The following is an 18,302-nucleotide window of genomic DNA, read 5'->3' on the forward strand; positions in this document are numbered from 1 at the left end:
GTTTTAGATGCAAGTAAGATTCTAAATTGCAGTGAGACAGTGAGAAAGAATGAAATCCTGAATATGAATTTTGGCAATTACAGTAATTTCACGATTATAAGCCGCACCATTTTGACTAAAATTTTGCTCCCAAACCAGAAGTGCGGCGTACATTCAGGAGAGGCTTATATATGAACAAATTTTGGAAATTTCCCAACCCGGAAGTCCGAACAGCAGTAGCCCCAAGCTGAGGTGGAGTCCAACCGGCCCTGGGCAGCGGCGGGGCAGTGGCGGCGCAACGGCAGCGCTGCCTGGCCCCGGGGGGCGTGGCAGTGGCACCGGCCAGGCACGCCGTTCTTCCTCTTCCTGGCAGCACTGGCCAGGGACGCGCCTCTCCCTCTTCCTGGCAGCACTGGCTGGGCAAGCCCCTCTCCCTTCTCCCAGCGGCAGCAGCAAGTGGGCCTGGGGCCGCTCCCTGGCGGCTGCCCTGAGCAGGGCTGAGCCAGTAAACCCTGTGATCCCACGATTCTGTTACTATTTGGCAACTTTGTGAAAGCTGCACGCGGATCCTCGCTGTGAACAAAAGAACAGCTTGCAGTCTGGTGTGGCTTATTTATGGAGGACAAACAAAATGTTGCTGACACCCCGGAAGTGCGGCTTATAATCGGTGCGGCTTGTAATTGTGAAATTACTGTAAGTGCAGGAGGAACTTAATTTTAAGTGGGATTCTTTTTTTTTCCCCCCCGTTTTTCGTACTTGCGTCTAAAAACATCTACCTATGTGTTTTACTAGGTCAGTAAAGAGAAAACAGTGTTTGCCAAGCCTTTATTCACCAAAGAAACTTCTTTTCTAGGGTGAGATGCACTCTTGGTATTGACATTGGGACAGCTTCCAGATTGCCTTATCACAGAGTAGAATGAAAGTCTGACCTTGCCAATTCCTTGCTTGACACACTTAGGAAAAAGTAGTGCCTATTTTTAATTTCCATGTTTTATGCTAATTATTACACCCATCCTCATGCCCAATGCAATTATATGTGACACAGAGCCAGGGTCTTGTCTGCATCCAGATTTTGAGAGGTGTTTCAGTCAGGAAAATACTTTGAACAGCAGAAATGGAAAACTAAATCCAGAGACAGTAAATGTTCAGGGAGGTAAAAAGGCCCAGTGTCTGAGAAGAGATGGGAACCAGAGTAACCAGTGGGCACAGTGGGGAGCTGAACTGCCCAGAAACCAGGGGTACAATGGTCTGGAGACACCTACAGCTGCTTCAGCTGGTGACAAATGAGGGACTCAATTCCCTTCCCATTTGGGTAATTTTCCTGTGGAAGTGCCTAAAACTGCTGATATGAGAGGGGTGCTTTGTCCTCTTCTTTGTGAACCTAAGAGGATGAATTAGGTTAGACAATAACAGCAATGAGAGGCTGTGTGTGTGCAGAGTGGAGTGCTCATCTCCAAAAGTGAAGCTCTGGTTCTGTACTCCCAGCTGGTGCGTGCATTTCTCCCTGTTTTTTGATGCAAAACATATAACCTGGCCTGGAGAGTTGTTCCTGAACCTGTTTTACTCCTACTTTGTGCAAGGCTGCAGGATTGTGTCCCATCTCGTATTTTCTGTTTCTAAGTAATCTGTCTTCAACTAATTTCTGTTCCTTAGCCCTTATTTAACAGAAATTATGAATAAACTCTCAAAGTCACTCTTGTAGGGGGAGTACTCACGATGCCTAAACCCTGGTTTTAATAGAAGTGATGGCTCTGGTAGGGTCAGAGTTTGAACTGCAGAACTTCAAAGGTCCTTTGAGTTGGAATTTAGAAACCTAAGTCTCTTGAGCTGCAGGAATAAAAAATTATGCCCATTATAAGGGCACATTACAAAATCCAGGAAAAGAGTTGCAGCTGTGGAAAAGGGATAGGCTTATGGGGTTGAAAACTATTTGGAGAGAATCTGAAAATTATTGGTTTAGGGTTTATAAGTAGAGGAAAACAGATTTCTGACAAACAGTGACATATATAGTTCCTAACTACATATCTATTTACTTATTTTAAAATATTTTGAGAAAAACTGTCATCTACTGGTGAAGTGTCAACCTTGACATATGTTAAGAAGTCAATAATGTTTACAAGAATGGCAGCAGTGGGTGAAGAGAATTTCTGAGATCTTCAAAAAGATGTCAGCAGTTTGGGCACCCAATTTTGATTTCAGAAGTTTCGATTCCCATTGAAACACTGAATCTCACTGGGAGCAGGCTTTTGGCATCCATCTGACTATGCAAATGGGCTCTGGGAGCCTAAATTACTCCTGTGCCTCTCTTCCTGAAGGAATCTGCTCTGGACACTAATCTGTAAATCGTTCACATTTTCTCTGACTGGTTTGGCTACTTGAGTCCAGCATGGGATGGAGCAGATTGACACTCTACATCTGTCCTGGATGTCCTTCTATATTCTAATGCTTTGCAACTTTCCTACTCATACTGAGGACTAGAAATCAATTGGACAGCAGTATTTCTGATTGTACTTAAACGTCAGGTTTTGTGAATCTTAATGTGACTGGAAAGATCCATGGAGACATATTGTCAACTTTACTTTTTTCTGTTATTCCACTTAGCAATGATTAAGATCCATTCCATGAGATACAGATGATAATTTCCCATCTTTTATCACAGCATGAAATTTCTATTTAGGGCTCTTTTGTCCAGTTCATCTTTATTTCACACAAGATAACTGAGAAGACCTCATAATTTGCTTTTAACATCAAAATGATTGTCAGCCTTAAAAAAAAATATATATAGAAGAGAGAAAATTGAAGCGAGAAATCAACTCATAATCTTTTTCTATGAATGTTACACTGCTGTGAAAAGGACTGAACTTTCTTAATGCTTCATTTTTACAGGAAGCATGACAAAAAGTTCCTATCAGTATTTAAACTGCTAAGATTTGTCAAACACAAATGGGAAAATTGTGTTTAAATAGCAGTTTCATTTTGTCCCTAATGATTATGGGAGGGTTTTTTTTGCAAAGAGGACCTCAGCAATAATAGATCGTCTCTTTACTGAGTGACAGGAATTCTTGACTGTGCCTGGTGGTTTCAGGCAGAGCAATGGCCAAACTCTCTCTGTGCTGCCAGTAAACAGTGTGAATGCCACCAGCCTTTAGATCCCAGCACTCAGTGTGAGGCTCACACCTCCCACCCTGCTCAGCCCTGCCCTGGAATTTCCTATCTCCCAGCTCTGGGGGACAGGCAGCACTGCCACACTGTCCCCTCAAAGCCTTGTGTGCTGGTGAAGGTGGCCACCCTGCCTGGTGACCCATGGTGAGACCCCAGGGGCTCCTCCTGTCACCCCACACTCTGTGACTCTGGGCATTGGGCAGTGCTCTGGTTTTGCATTTGCTGCCTTGTGTTAGAAAATAATAGCTTGGTTGCCCTTCATTTTTTTCAAATGTATCAACTGACATAACAATAACAACAACAATATTGAAAACTACTTCTCCCCGAAAACTTTTCAATAGAAAGATACAGCAGACCAGTGAGTCAAAATAAGACGTCCAAATTGCACCTGAGAGACAGAAGAATGGGGAGCTGGTGGGTCATCTTTCCCTGACAAGAAACATCAAGAAACAGCTGCTGCTGAAATGAAATATTGGCTGATCCTGGCAAAGAGCCAAACACCCACACAGCCTCTTGCTCATTCCACTCTCCTGTGGGACTGGGAAGAAACAGAAGGAAGGCAAAACTAATGGACTGATATAATGATAATTCATAGTTGTTTGGCAAGACAACTGCCATAAACCCAATTATCTCCCCCTTCCCCTCTCCCCAGATTTTTACTGCTGAGCACAGTGTTCTAAGGCAAGAAACACTCCCTCCATCAGCTGAGGACACCTGTCCTGGCTGTGTCCCCTCTCAGCCACTTGCTCACTTCCAGCTTACTTGTTGGGGATATGGATAGGAGAGAAAGTCTTGACACTTGGCAAGCACAGTCCAGCAATAACCAAAATGTCAGTGTTAGCAACCGTGTTTTACCATCAGTGCAAAACACGATGAGGGAAGTTAACTCCTTGCAGCACATGATGCAAGTTCTGAGCTCATGGCTTATGTTTAACATGGTGTTGAATGTCTTTTCCACTGGTGAACTGATGTTCTTAATTTACCATGTGTGAATTCAAACTATCTTCAGGGAAATAAGCAGATCTACTTTGGAGAGTCCATGTGCAAAGCATAGGTCTTTATATAAATATTAACTTACAAGAACAAGTATTCTTCTTGTTCTACTTGAAGATAGTCTGTGGATTATAGCTTGCTGTATGTGGAAGATTTGAATGCACTTCTTGTTAACAAATTTTCTTAGAATCAATCAAACAATTTTTAATAGAACACTCTTCTCTGAGTGTGTTTCAACAAAATTAGAATATTTTAGAGAACTGGCAGATTTCAAAGACATTATAACATTAGACATTATAACTATTAAATAATTAACTTAAACTCTTCAATCTTTTGAAACATTTAGTTCAAGATCAGTTACGTGAGTTTTTCTGTTATTATTATATTCGATTATTGTATTACATCAGATAAGATCTCATCAGCTGGTATCTAGTGTGGTAAATTACTCCCTCCTAGGCCAACATTTTCAAGATTATCTTGATGTCTGCTAATGAAATGTTTTGAAAACTTACTTTCACAAAAAAGCATGGAGATTTTAATTGTCATCATAATTCAGAACAAAGCATTTCTAAATGTTTTGGACCGCCTGTTTTACTGGCTAGAAATTTATTACTGCAGAACATTCTCAGTCTGTCAATAACATAATTTTCCACATTTTCTTTCTTTCTTACACACTGGAATTTGCCCCGGGTGCTACAGCATAAGTCAATTACAGTGGCCAAATATAACTCTTTGGTTTCCCTGGGAAATTGAAATGACAGAAAAAATGTCAGAGTTCAGAAAAAGAAAACCAATCTAGCACACTTCTTTTTTGTCTGTAGAGATCTTGCATTATCTTACCAGCAGTTATCACAGAATTCCATTGTGCTTTTTACTGGCTTTGCCTGGAAACTTTACAAGCACAGATAAATCTGCTTCTAGTCAGGATAACATTAAATTGAAATGAAGATAAAAACAAGTCAGTTTTTGTCACTTGTGGTACCGAATGCAACAAGAGTTTTCCAGATTTGTTTTTGTTGATGCCATTAGTAAATTGTTTGCAGAGATCTAAGACAGATTCTTCCCTTTTTTTTTTTTTTTTTTTTTGTAAAAAACATAGGGAATTGGTATTCATTTGAGTGCTTGATGCGGAAACTCTGCCTGTGCCACCTTTGAAAAGCATATGTGGAGGTCCTTGCTGCTTCTGGGAATGATGGTGAAGAAGAGACCACAAATCTACAACTTTAGTACAGAAAATAATAACACAAATGGCAGATGATTCATCTTGCCTTGGTTGGCTGAGATTCTTGTGCTGGAAAGAACGCAATCTTCCTGGAGAATATACTAAGATAAGCTGTTTCTAGCTTTGCATCTTCTGTGAATCACCTTATATCTGCAAGTTTCTTTTCTGGGTTCCACAAAACCAGTGAGATATTGACAAATTGGATGGGTGACAGATTGAACAAGTTCACGAGAGGGAATTCAGAATTGAAAAAGAAGCCTTGAAGAAAAGAGTTTGTGAACATAAGTAAAATTATACTTTGTCTTCATGCTGACTAAGATGAAATACGAAACACAAATTTGTAAAATTCCACTAAGGGCATGAGACTCACCAAAAGAAACAAACAGCATAAGGACAGTTTCAGCCTTCCCTAAAGAAGAGACACAGACAGCCCCACCTGCCCAGAAAGGCTAAGAAAGTCTGGAAGTGCCCTTTTCTTCCCCTAGCACTGCATGCACTCAGCAGCCATGACTTTGGGAATGATGACTCCTTCCAGTGGCTGTTCTTCTCATATATTGTGAGGCTTCATCTGCTTCTTTGGACATATAGAAATAAGGCTGCAGTGGCTCAATCATGCTTTAGAAAGCCAGTCTAGACCTGGGCTAAAGAATGTTGGAGTAGTTCCTTGGCAAAGTAGAATGGGATGAAATTCCTACAGACATTTCTTTCAACTCTTAGACTGAGTAAGTATAACCTCCCCTGTGCTCTCCCCCTAAATGTGGTTAAAGCAACAGTTCTTGGCTCCTGTAGCTTAGTTTCTTATAAAAAGTGAATTGAAACACTCTTCCTTGTGGTTCTGCTTGGAAAGAGCTCGTCTAAATAAACTACAGCACTTTGTTTAAATTTGATGAGAGCCACACTCACGAAATCTGACAAGGACAAGGCAGCTGGTGTGCTGGGTCTAGTGTGCATCTTTCACATCCCAAAGTCAATCACACTTCCTTTTTATTTTCCTTCATACTGAATATGATTACTTACTCTTTTCACATCAGAAAGGAGATGCTCAGCACAGAAATCTTATCTGCATTTAGGCTCTGTGGTTGGAAAAGATCCATCAGAAAATCCTGTCTCCATCCTGCTATCTTGCAATATTCAAACTGTCCCTACTGAATGTAGCTAATGTAACTGTTGAAAGGAAGGAGTGAGACAAGCCTGGATGAATTATCTATGCCTTTCCCTCTGAGCTTATCCCCTCGTTTCTGCACTGGACCCACTGCTCCACATGTCAGAGTGAGAAGGAAATTTATGGAAGCATCTCCACTGCTGACATCCTCATAAATACTGAGGTGCCTCAGCTGAGGGGTGCTTGCAAAAAAGACCATCTATGCAACTGTTTCATCAAAGCACTAAGGATTTCCCCATGTATGTGTCAATCACTTAAGTCTTAACAGGAATGAATACCAAATTTTGGCCCTGCTGGTAATTTCATATATTTCCCATGGCTAGAGAAGAGCAGAACTAAAATGACACATACTCTGGGTTTGATTCTTTTGACTGGAAAGCACATTTGTTTCTGTTGCCAGTCTAAAACAAAGTTTATGGTAGCCTTGTACAACATGGTGTTTTCAGACCTAAGAAAGTAATAAACAATTACTTTAATTGATAACTAACTCTTTCCCCCATCTGTAAGAAAATGAAAAATCAGAAAAGGCTGAATTTTTTCCTGTAAACAAAGAAATGTAATGACATATTTACAAATAAATCTTCAACTCTGTTGCCAGTATTTTTTGTGTGAACTTACTTGAGGTGTAAATATTTAATGCTTCTTTTCACTGCATTACCATTCATTTTTCTATGTGGGAGTAAAGTCATCCTTCAGCATTGTGAACCAGGTAAATAATGTATTACTTAGTCATGAAAAATGCCAGAGGAAAATAAATGGGAGGATATCTTACCTTTGGTCATCACAATGCCTGCAAGGGTTTTGTGGCGTGCATGCATGGAAGTGAAATTGTCTGTCAGTTCCTGGAACTTCTGTGCAACCATTTGGTATACGGAGTCAGCAAAGTCCTGAAAGAAACATTCAAAAAGAATTTTTTCACTCCTTTGATCGAGGAACCTGGGCATTTCTGCAGATTAGTCACCTGATGTCAGCTGCTGAGAGGTCCAGTTTCAAATTAAACATCACTTATCTGAGCAAAGATAAAACGAGTATCGACTCCTTTGACTTCCTACATCATCCTCAGAAATGGCAAAATTAACTGCATGAAAGCTGAGACCCATATTGACTAGGACTGGGGATAAAGAGAGAAGATTCAGAGGCTGAACCTTTTTCCAGTCTCTTAAGACATTGGTCCAACACCAGTTCAGAGGAACTTACAGCATTTTATTATAGTAAGCTAAAGAGGTGGAACCTGTGTCCTACAAAGCCACTCATTTCTGTGAGCCCACTGAAAATTTCTATCAGCCCACTGAAGATTGAGAGATGAGGCCTGGTTTATTGATAAAAACCACTATTTCTGCATTCAGAGTGAGTTTTTAATGACTCACAGCTACTAAGGCAAAGTGATCAGCTCAGGAATCTGTCAGAGGAGCACCATGATCTGTCCTGCCTCTACCTTGACAGGCACAGGGACAACTGGGGAATCTCTGCTTGCACATCCTACCAAAGATGCTGCTTGCAGCTCATGGCTGTGCAGTAGTCTGGGAGGGATGGGTCTGCTATGTCCTCTCATCAGCATGGAATCTTTTTTGAAAGGTCAGATTTTCCCATGGACAGGGCACTGGAGAGTGTGTGGTCTGAACCTTCAGGTTTGAATGAGTCCAATCGCCAGGGAGAGTCTTGGGAAGTTGGTTACTAAACCAGAGCAGGTTAAAGAGGTCTGAAAAGTGAATTCTGTAGACTCTGCATGGATGAGCATGAACTTGGAATGATTCCCTGCTACAATGTTTGGTATCTTTTAATTTACTTAATCTGTGCACTTTGTTTTGCACTGAGCCTCTCAAGCATACATTAGAGATAAGTCAGAGGAACACTGTGAGCATGAGTTGTTCTGAAAGTGCTTTGCAAATCTGAACATGAAAAAGTAACATCCAAAGGATTTTTTCTTTCAGACATATGATTTCTTGTAAGGAACCAAGCTGTAACTACAAATCCTTCTGGAAGCAGTTCCTGGGAGCTGGAGCTTCCTCTGGGGTGCTGACAGAGACCTCCTGGCACCCTGAAATCTGGTTAGCCCCAAGTGATTGTGCCTTTGTTAGGAAAAGTGGCTCAACCAAACAACAATTCCATTTTTTTTTCTGGTGTTGGGATATGCTACCTGGGGGGCCCCTTTAATTCACTTGGTTTCATTAAGTGTGTCCATGGCACACATGGAAGAGAGCCTGTTACACAACTTTCCTCACCCTGATATATCCCTGGGCACGTGGAAATAAGGAAATGTATTTAAGAAGATCTTATTCATTGTTTTCCTTCCCAAACTGTTAATGGTGATGAAAAAAGGCTGGTGTAAAACAGTGTTTTAAACTGGGAGAACATACAGCTATTTTTCAGAGGAAAGCAGGTTCTAACTCACAAATATCAGTAATGATACTGCCATTAAGTGCCTCTGCAGGCTGTACACCATATGTTTCTACAGTTTGTTGTGTAAATTCAGCTCAATTCTAAAACATTATTATGGCAAGTATGAAAAAATCTAATTAAATAAAACATAACAACACTTAGGCAAACCCCTTTCCATAAAACCAGGAATATTTTTTTCTGTGTACAGTCTTTGTAAGTGATTGAAATTTGCTCAAATACATAGAGGAGAGAATTTCTTTGACAAAATAATTTTTCTTTGTTTCTCTAAACCTAGCTTTCCAAGGTATTGTTTTGGGAACAAACGATTTGCCCAAAATACAGTTTAATATAACACAGAATAAAATATGCTGTCTTGTTGCAGAAGAAGAAAAGAGGCATATAAAGCCTTTCAGGGAGATGCATGCAAAATTCCACACTAGAATTAGACGAAAACTAAGAAAAATTATCAAGAACAGTTTGACAGTTCCTAAATGGAATTTCACTTTCACTGCATTTATACCTCTTCCAATCTAATTGTCCACAATCACCATGTGAGCGAGGTACTGCTCATACAGTGCTTCTGAAGGATGAATTTTGGGTCAATTCTCATTTGTCAAGCATCAAGGCACCCTTGTGATATAAATGCAATTATAGTCGCTTTACAGATGAATGAGTGAAGGCACTAAAAGGGTGAGGGACTGGTCCAGGGGAATAGCACTGAGCTGGGCACAGCCAGGTGTTCTGATTTCCTGATGCTCTGGTTAAGTGCTCAGTGCTGGAACGCTGCCTGTCTTTCATAATATGAAAGTTTGTTTCTCAACTTGTTTTCCCTGCTGAAGAGTGACTTCATCCATAATGGAAAACTAAAGTGTATTTGCAGAACTGATATAACTGGGCCCCATATGGTGGACTGAAAATCTGATCAGCTTTATTTAGACTAGAAAGACGGGTGGGGGGGGAAGAGTATCTCAATAAAAATATCTGCACCATCATTTAAAAAAAGAATCAAATCATAAATTTCATCTGCTGCAGTACTGCAGTCCAATCCATGTCTGCATTTCTAGTGTACCCTCCAAATCTGCATCCCAGGGCATTTTGCGCTCATTAAGAGTTAATTAGCTCAGAGGCACATACAATTCCTAAAAGAATAATTTTAAAAATGCTAAACAGAACAAATAACTTTTAACTTTGGATTTAGAAATTCCCCACAGTCAGAGCTTTCTTTACTTCATTTGGCAGTAGGTTCCAAAGCCAGAGAGCAAAGAGACTCACTAAAGGCGAAATAACGACATGACTTCCGATAACATTTAAGGGCGATAACAAATTCAGCATTTGCTGATCTCAAGGAATGACCTGGGACATTAAAGAACAGCAAATCCATTAACTATGAAGCCTCTTAGCAAAAATAAGTCAGGCGAACTTTTTTGTCTTGATTCCATTGCCTAAAAGGATGCCAGTGAAACTAATGGAAGTAAAGCAGTAACAAAGATGAATACATGTAGGATGCTGGAAAAACAACCAGGAAGAGTGTCTAATCTGAGAGGTCATTTCCAGGATATCATATCACCCTAAATTTCCAAATGGGTAATCCAAAGTAAAATGGAAAAGAGGAAAAGGTGCAGTTTATTTTATCAGATGGAGAAAAATAAGGAAGAGGTGCATGGCTCAGCCCTGTAAGAGATTGGTGAAGATTGTTGCTTGCAGTGCAGCACTAATTTCAGAGCTTTGAATACTCTAGCCCTGTAAATTGAGCCGGTGGCAGAGCTGGGTGTGGCACTGGGTTCCTCACTTATACCCATCTGTGCAGCACCCTGCCTTCCCTCCAGCACACCCAGAACAGCTATTTGGCTTGACTTAGTTCTGTGAAATGAAATAAGTGACAGCATTTCTGCCTGTTTAGAGCCTTTAGACTGGTTCTCAATGCTTCTTAGGAAAACTTAACTGGTTACAGACATATCTAATGCACACAGGAGAGATATGGTGGAGATGAGTGGCTACATTTATTCCTGCTCAGTTTAGAACCACAGATTTCATTCCAGATATTTTCCAGCTTTACTTTTAAACAATAGACTGCTAAAAGATACATATCCAGATGGTTATTCCTGAGGAGATATAAAACAGAAAAATCCAACTATTTATGGCTATTGTGAGTCTCGCTGAACTTTTGGGATTCAGGCTAGACTATGTTATCTGCCATCAGAAGTAACTTATAAACCATATGCAAAAGGAACGGTTCTTTCTTCTATCAAAACAATCTCAGAGAAAACTTGTGTTTGGTGATACCACAGTTCCTACTGCCAGATATGAGTGAAAATAAAAGTCTCCATCTGGAGTAAATACAAGAGCCAAATACATCTTGGCAGCTTCTGAACAGCTATCAGGTTGGTAGAAGAAAAAGGGAAAATATCCAAAGATGAGGGAAAAATAAGAGTAGAAACTTAACTTGTGAAAGAGAAATTCAGTGTAATTAATAGAGATGCATGCAATTGCTCTGATCATGTAATGACAAAGAAGTTGCAGCTTGGGGCAGGGGGACATGGGCAAAGAAATAAAAAAGATATGGACAGTCAGAAATTTAATTTTTTTTTCAATATACATGGGAGTATAAATGCTCAAATGTTTCTTAAGTGCTGAATGTAGGTGGACTTATGTCTAGGGATTCCTTCCCCTTGGGACACTGGGATCTGGTACAAATCACCACTGAAGTCAGTGGAAGTGTTCCTGACTCTCAGATGTTCCAGACAAAGCTCAAATGGCCAGGAATGGGAGCTCAAGTGTACCCAAACCCTGGCCAGGCAGGGTGAGCTCCATCACTCTGGCTTTGGTTGAATGTTGGGAGTAAAAAACTCAGGTGAAGAACTGACCTGCAAAGTGCTGATTTTTTAAAAAAATCCCCTGCTTTGATTTGCCTGCTATCAAAATCTTTTCATAGGTCCTCACATATATTCTTCTGTGCAAAAAATAATTGTCTCAGAGACAAATGTCAGTCTTGTGAATACAGTGAGTGATATAAGTAAGACAAAGAAGATTGCTTGGACCCCCATCCAGGGACAAATCTGCCCTAGGTTGCACTCAAACCTTGAAAATTGCCTAAATGCCCTCTGCCTCTGATGAAAACAAGTTTCTTGATCAGGCAGCTGGCAGAAGAAAGAAAACATAATGCCAAATTGTTCACTGAGAGATCCTACAGTACTTAATGAGCTGTATTTTAACATATACAAGGACTCTGGAAAGATGAAAAATAGATGTCATTACTATTAAAACTGCACTGTGTTGTCTGAAGTATTCATCTGTCCTTGATTACTATATCAAATTACTTGTGTTATTCACAAACGAAAATCAAACTTTAGATCACACCATTACAGAACCAAAAACTTTTAGGGATTTCTCAGCACTAATATTTCAAATGGTATAAATAATTAAATGTGTTCAAGTTTGCAGTGAGAGTCTTCAGGGTAAAACTGACATTCAACAGGAATAGTAAGGATATTAAAATCAATAGATTATAAAGGAGAAAGCCTTTAGTAAACATTTTCTATTGAAATCCTGTCTTAGGGTTTATAGGGTTGAAATATCAAAAAGGTTAGATTTGCATATGGATGGGAAGAAATATTCTACTACACAGATATCACTAAGGGCTCTGTTTTTGCTGTCTCCCAAGTACTTTATTTCCAGAATCTCACTGACATTTGGGGGCTAAATGTTGAACACGATGAATGGGGATCAGGTTGAATTAAGTTCACAACTCTCTTCACAGATAAAAGGAGATGCTCACCTAGTTCTTTTCACTGTCCAAGAGGGAAACACACACCAATTGACAATGGGAGTTTGTATGTTTTTCCTGCAGGGATCTCTCACTATCTAAATGGGAGGGGAGGAAAACACAGCACAGAGATCAATCCTGATGAGCTGCTCCTGGTCAGGCTGTACAGCAAATTGTTACACAACACATTTTTTTTCCCAGGCTTGTAAATAAGTTTGCTGTAGTTAGTTGGAGATTCATTGTCAATGAATCAAGTCAATGAATTAGTCAGGCTCTTCTCAGGTACTACATCATCTTCAAGGTGCAGCCTTGAGCAGAGAAATAGCCAAGGGTCGTGGGCTGCCCTCCATCATCAGTCTTCTGAAATCAATTTAGTGCCAGAGGCTCCCCCAGCACAATGGAGAGAACTGACCAAGGACCTAGAGGAGTGGAGGGGCAGGATGGCCTGTGGACAGAAGGGGGGAAGGAAGGGAGGAAGGAAGGGAGGAAGGGAGGAAGGAAGGAAGGAAGGAAGGAAGGAAGGAAGGAAGGAAGGAAGGAAGGAAGGAAGGAAGGAAGGAAGGAAGGAAGGAAGGAAGGAAGGAAGGAAGGAAGGAAGGAAGGAAGGAAGGAAGGAAGGAAGGAAGGAAGGAAGGAAGGAAGGAAGGAAGGAAGGAAGGAAGGAAGGAAGGAAGGAAGGAAGGAAGGAAGGAAGGAAGGAAGGAAGCTGGTCACAGACAAGGCTGGGCTCATCCTTTGCCCTCCCTCCTGGTGGCCTCAGTACAAACCACTTGCTTTGCCATGAGCCCCCTTTATCTCTAGGTAAAAGGGGACAACTTTTACCCACCTTTCAGGGAAACTGTGAGGCAAATGACACTGTCAGTGATGGACTCTCCAAGCAGAGTCACACAAGGACTTCTGCAGCCAGACTGGAGGCTGCAGTCCACAGCCTATCATAACTCAGCCTTCTTTCAGCATGTGCAGGCATTTGCAGATTATTACTCAAAGAACAAGGCCCTGTCAGGGAATTCATTGTGGTTCTTTCCTTGAGATGTGCAGTAATTATTTTTCTCTGATCATAACTCCTACAGTATTGATCATTATGTCTGGTTCTGGCTTAGCCCTCAGGGTCAGTGTATATGGGCTTTGTTTTATCTTAGATGGCCGTGGTTTTATTTTGTCTGGCTGTATGTTTCATTTCAGCTGAATGTGCTGATATATCCTGTGTACATCCTGATTCAGAGAGGTCTTCCCAGTTGTGGTTCTTAGAGGGGGATGGGGCATTTGCTGCACAGGCTGCATGTGGCAGCAGCTGGGTACACATTTCCACATGGAGCTTTTAATGAAAACTCCAATAAAGCACTTCTGACACTAACTATCCTCACAGTTTTCTTATCAAGATTGATGAGGAAGATCAACTGGTCCTATTGATTCAGTCAAAAGAATCACTTTCACCACCCTCCCCCATCTGTTCACAGTCCTATTACAAATGTTTTAGCTACATATGATGCTGAGCTACCTCAATGAATTCCTTATTTCTGTGATCATCAAATGGCCCGAATTTGCTGTGCATTTATGAAGGCTCCTCAGTGGCTTAGCTGACCTCGGCTGGCTTGGCCAGCTTGTCCAGCCTGTGTGATCAGCTCCTGGGCTCAGAGCGATTATTTGCTGTCTACTTCCCTCTCCTCCCTCACCCTGGCTGGAGGCTGATTGCTCTGCTAATTTCCCAAGCCCCACAAAACATATTTGCCTCCACGCTGTTGCTTCTGTCATTAGTGATCATTTACTAAATATCAGCACTGTGCTGGCTGCTGTGTGAAGCAGACTTCAAGCATAGTCCCTGTGTGGCAGACAGAAGAATGATTAAATGACCCAAAAGATCCGAGAATGGGATTAAAAAAATAGAATTCCTTCTCTCACCATTTTTCTTTTGTGCCTCACAGTAAAGTTAAGGCTTTATGAAAACAATAGCACTGCCTGTGTTGTATTTGGGAGGATACAGCATGCATGGAAGACTTAAGATGAGAAAAAGGTGGAATGGGAGGATTATTGGTTAAGGTCCATCTTTGGTAAAACTTGGCATCAGGTTTCCCAATGACCTCTTTAGGTTTCACATTTTTAATGAATGGGAGGTCTGCTAAAAAATATGTAATCAAATTTTAATGAATTGTTCATACACCCAGCATGTGCTCCAGCAATGCTTAATGGCTATGGTAGGTTTCTCACTTATTATGTTTCTTGAGTGGCTAAATGCCAGCTGAATTACCTCTACTGCATCTGAAACTCTTTTACTGGGGACCACAAGAGTCTCCTGATAAAATTTGTTTTAAATATTTTCAGTGAAATTTTTAGTCATAACTAGCAAAGAGGTACTGTTCAGAAGTTCACAGATTTTTTTTCTTAAAATATTGAATTTTTATACACAAATATCAAGTTCGAAATGGGGAAACACACCCCAAGTTTCTTTGGGGGCATTTGGGGGCAATGGGAAGGGACAAATTTAGAAACCAAAAGCTATGATGCAAGTTCTTCTATAATGAAAAAGTTTCTGAATTTGTCCCTGAGTATCACTATGGGATTCTGTAAATGAGATTAATCAGTGTTAAATATCTCAGAAGAAATGTGTAGCCACAGTAGGAAGTATAAAGATCAAAGTGAAATTTATTCCACGAGCTCAGTGAAAAAAATTGGTCTGTTTTCTCAATATACCCCTTGACTACAGGGAATCAATCAAACAATATAATGTATCTTTTTATTTGTTTCAGAAACCCCTGGAGTGACTGAAAGAAAATAGAACACATAAAATAAGCATACTATTGAAAAAGGAAACACTGTCAAATCCAAATGCCTCAGCTCCTTCAAAAAGTAAGGTTTTTTATTTGGTAGAAAAACATTTTGCATATAGGTTTAATTAGGATCTTTAAATTTATATTGGTGTGTTAATGTTAGGATGCTAATGTACAGGCCCCTCTACTGGAGGTTGATTAATTGCTGTCTGCATTCTTCTTGCTCTAAAGAGATGCTACCAATAGGCAGTATTTCAATGAATTTAGAGGAAACAAGCTTTTCCACTGACATGAACAGTTGTTCCCTAAAGGAGGCCTTGCTAGGTTGCCAGCTTTGCTCCTTCTGCATACAGCTCTGGTAATGAAGAATGTCCACACCAATTTTGCAGAATCATTCCTGAAGTCAATACTGCACCTGCTAACAAACACCAGAAATGAATGGTTATTTGTTTGCCTTTTTTCTTTTCTTTTACTGATCATTAATCCAAAAGCCTTCTTCCTAGAGAGGCACACATACAGTTGGCGGCAAGTGCTGAATAATTCAAAAAATGTAGTGTTAGTTTTGCAGCCTTGTGCCTGCTTTAGGACAAGCCTCAGGTGTCAAGCTGTTGTACACTGCAGATATTAAATTAGCACCAATGGGTTTTCTTTAACTAGATAAAAGCTCTATACAGCCACCAGTGTCTAGGAATGGCTAACTCTGTAAAATGCTAGATTTTAAATTCATATTATGAGTTGCCTCTCTTTAGTAAAATCGATCCTTTATCTGAGAAATGTCTTTTCAGTTTTCAGTTTTCTTGCTTTATCTTGCCTAGGTGCATTACAATGAATTTCCTTTGGAAACTGATGGTGGCAAAACCCTTGTCACATTCTATTGGCTGTTTGAGGTCCACTCTTTTCCCAAAGCCTCACCAGCTAGAAGCTCCTGGGTAAGTGCTGAAAGCAGGGAGAGAACAGTGCTTGCTCAAATCCCTTGAGCATCATTTTGAAAATCTCTGCCTGTGTGTTTATGGTTCTCATTAATGGTCTGTGCTATTAAGCGCCTTTCCTGTCACACATGTGCTTTGTTAGATAAAGCAGGGAGCAGCCTGTGTCCAAAACAAATTTAATCTATTCTGAACTGCTGATCCCAGCAAGGCACAGCACAACTCAACTTTCTGAATCACTGCAGAGCAAGGCCTGTAATAGTTTGTGTGACCATTACCATACAGACATTGGATTTTTTCCTTCTTGGGAAAGATCTTGCTGTCATTTGCTGTAATGATCCTCAAAATTTGGCTGTAACCTTGCTAATAAACTCTCCCTTGGAGAGGGGTGGTGAGGGAAACTTCATTTCATGTTACCTCACCCTTCTCTGGGCTTCTTCTCAAATGTGTAATCAGCAGGGATAACTCTCATCATCCACGGTGGCTTTGTGCTAGGAGAGGCAGAACCATGATTTCATGAATCCATGAATCCCAATTGCTACTCAGGCACCCTCAGAGCCATTTAGGACTGGTGTGTGCCTGGGGCCAGAGTTAAAACAGCCCTTCCCTGATCTGCTGTCCCTTACTGGATAAACACAAGTATTAACACAACACTACTGAAATAAAGAGGTTTTTGTTTTTAATACCTGCCAAGACCATGCATGTGAAGCTAAAAAAAAATCAATCTTACTTTTAGCCCATGTTCTAAATCCCAAACTTCACTGTCCCATCATCTTCCCCTCCATCTCCACTCAAGAAACTCCTAACCAAGTGTTCACACCTAAAACCTGAGGATGTAATTTTAAATCCTTGTGACAAATACTCCTGGGCAAAACATGTGGCCTCAGCAGACTTGCCTTTAAGCACGAACTCAGGACCAGAAGCATGAGGCACTGTGTGGGCTGTCCTCCACAGGATGACCTTCCTTGTGACCATGCCTGTGAGAGAGGTGTAAAACATCTGCCTGCAGTTGAGTACAATGTCACAGTTTTCAGTTAGAGCTCAGATTTCTTATGACTAATTAAAAATTTTAGAAAAATTCTTCATCATAGGAAAGTTGTTTTAAGTGATTTGTTCTCGGTGGACAGTAAAATAAGAGCTTTTTGTGAAGAAAAAAAAGGAATAAATTGGTAAAACCAGTAAGTAAATTGAAAATTATTATTTCTATTTATTTATGTACTTACAGAAAAATATCAAGGCAATTTACCTACAAATTGACCAAACCCTATAAAATTTATGTAAGATATGTAAATACGTACATTTATTCCCATAAACTGATCATTAAATTGAGAGATAATCTGCTCCAATATTTTGCTCAGGTAAATCAGTGTCAAAGTCAATAAATGGACAGTTTCTCCTTTACAGAAAAAAAAAAATGTTAATACAAATATGAATACATTTCTTTTACCAACACACTGTATTTGAGGAAGGATACTTCAAAGTATTTCTAAGGGGTCTGGCATTGCACATCTGGGCTCCTTTTTACAGCCGTGGGGTAAGAAAAAAATCTCCTGAGATTCAGACAGCAATTTCAGTGAGAAAAGAGAAATACCCAGCTTCATACCTAGCTCTCAGAATACATAAAACTGTCTCACCAATCTGTGTTTCTAAGGTAATCACTGGTTGTTAGCTCACTTGTTAAGCTGCACATAACCTAAAGGGCACTCCAATAAATTACTTTCAGCATGTTTCTCTCTCCTGCTCTGCTCACAGAGATCCTCAGCCAAGGAGGAGCTGGCACACAAGCCCTGTGTTACCCTTTTCAGTCTATGAAAATGTCCTGCCAAAACCTGAGCAAGAGGGCTGTAGAACACAAGGGATACACAAAATTCTTGGACTCAAGACCTGATTAATATGGACAGCAAGGTAAAACAAGCAAGTTCTGCTTGGAACTTCTGGAAATAATACAAGC

The 18,302-nt window shown here is 40.4% G+C and overlaps 1 protein-coding gene across 1 annotated transcript in view; it reads right to left on the bottom strand.

The window, feature by feature from the left end:
- The window catches only part of ADARB2 (adenosine deaminase RNA specific B2 (inactive)), a 303,805-nt gene that overhangs the window by 52,223 nt on the left and 233,280 nt on the right, over positions 1-18,302 (bottom strand). The window contains exon 4 of the mRNA XM_033063178.2: positions 7,291-7,405. Coding sequence (XP_032919069.1) covers positions 7,291-7,405 — 115 coding nt within the window. The remainder of the gene's footprint in view (positions 1-7,290; positions 7,406-18,302) is intronic.

This window comes from Catharus ustulatus, chromosome 1 (assembly GCF_009819885.2).
Source record: "Catharus ustulatus isolate bCatUst1 chromosome 1, bCatUst1.pri.v2, whole genome shotgun sequence".
Classification (NCBI taxonomy): domain Eukaryota; kingdom Metazoa; phylum Chordata; class Aves; order Passeriformes; family Turdidae; genus Catharus; species Catharus ustulatus.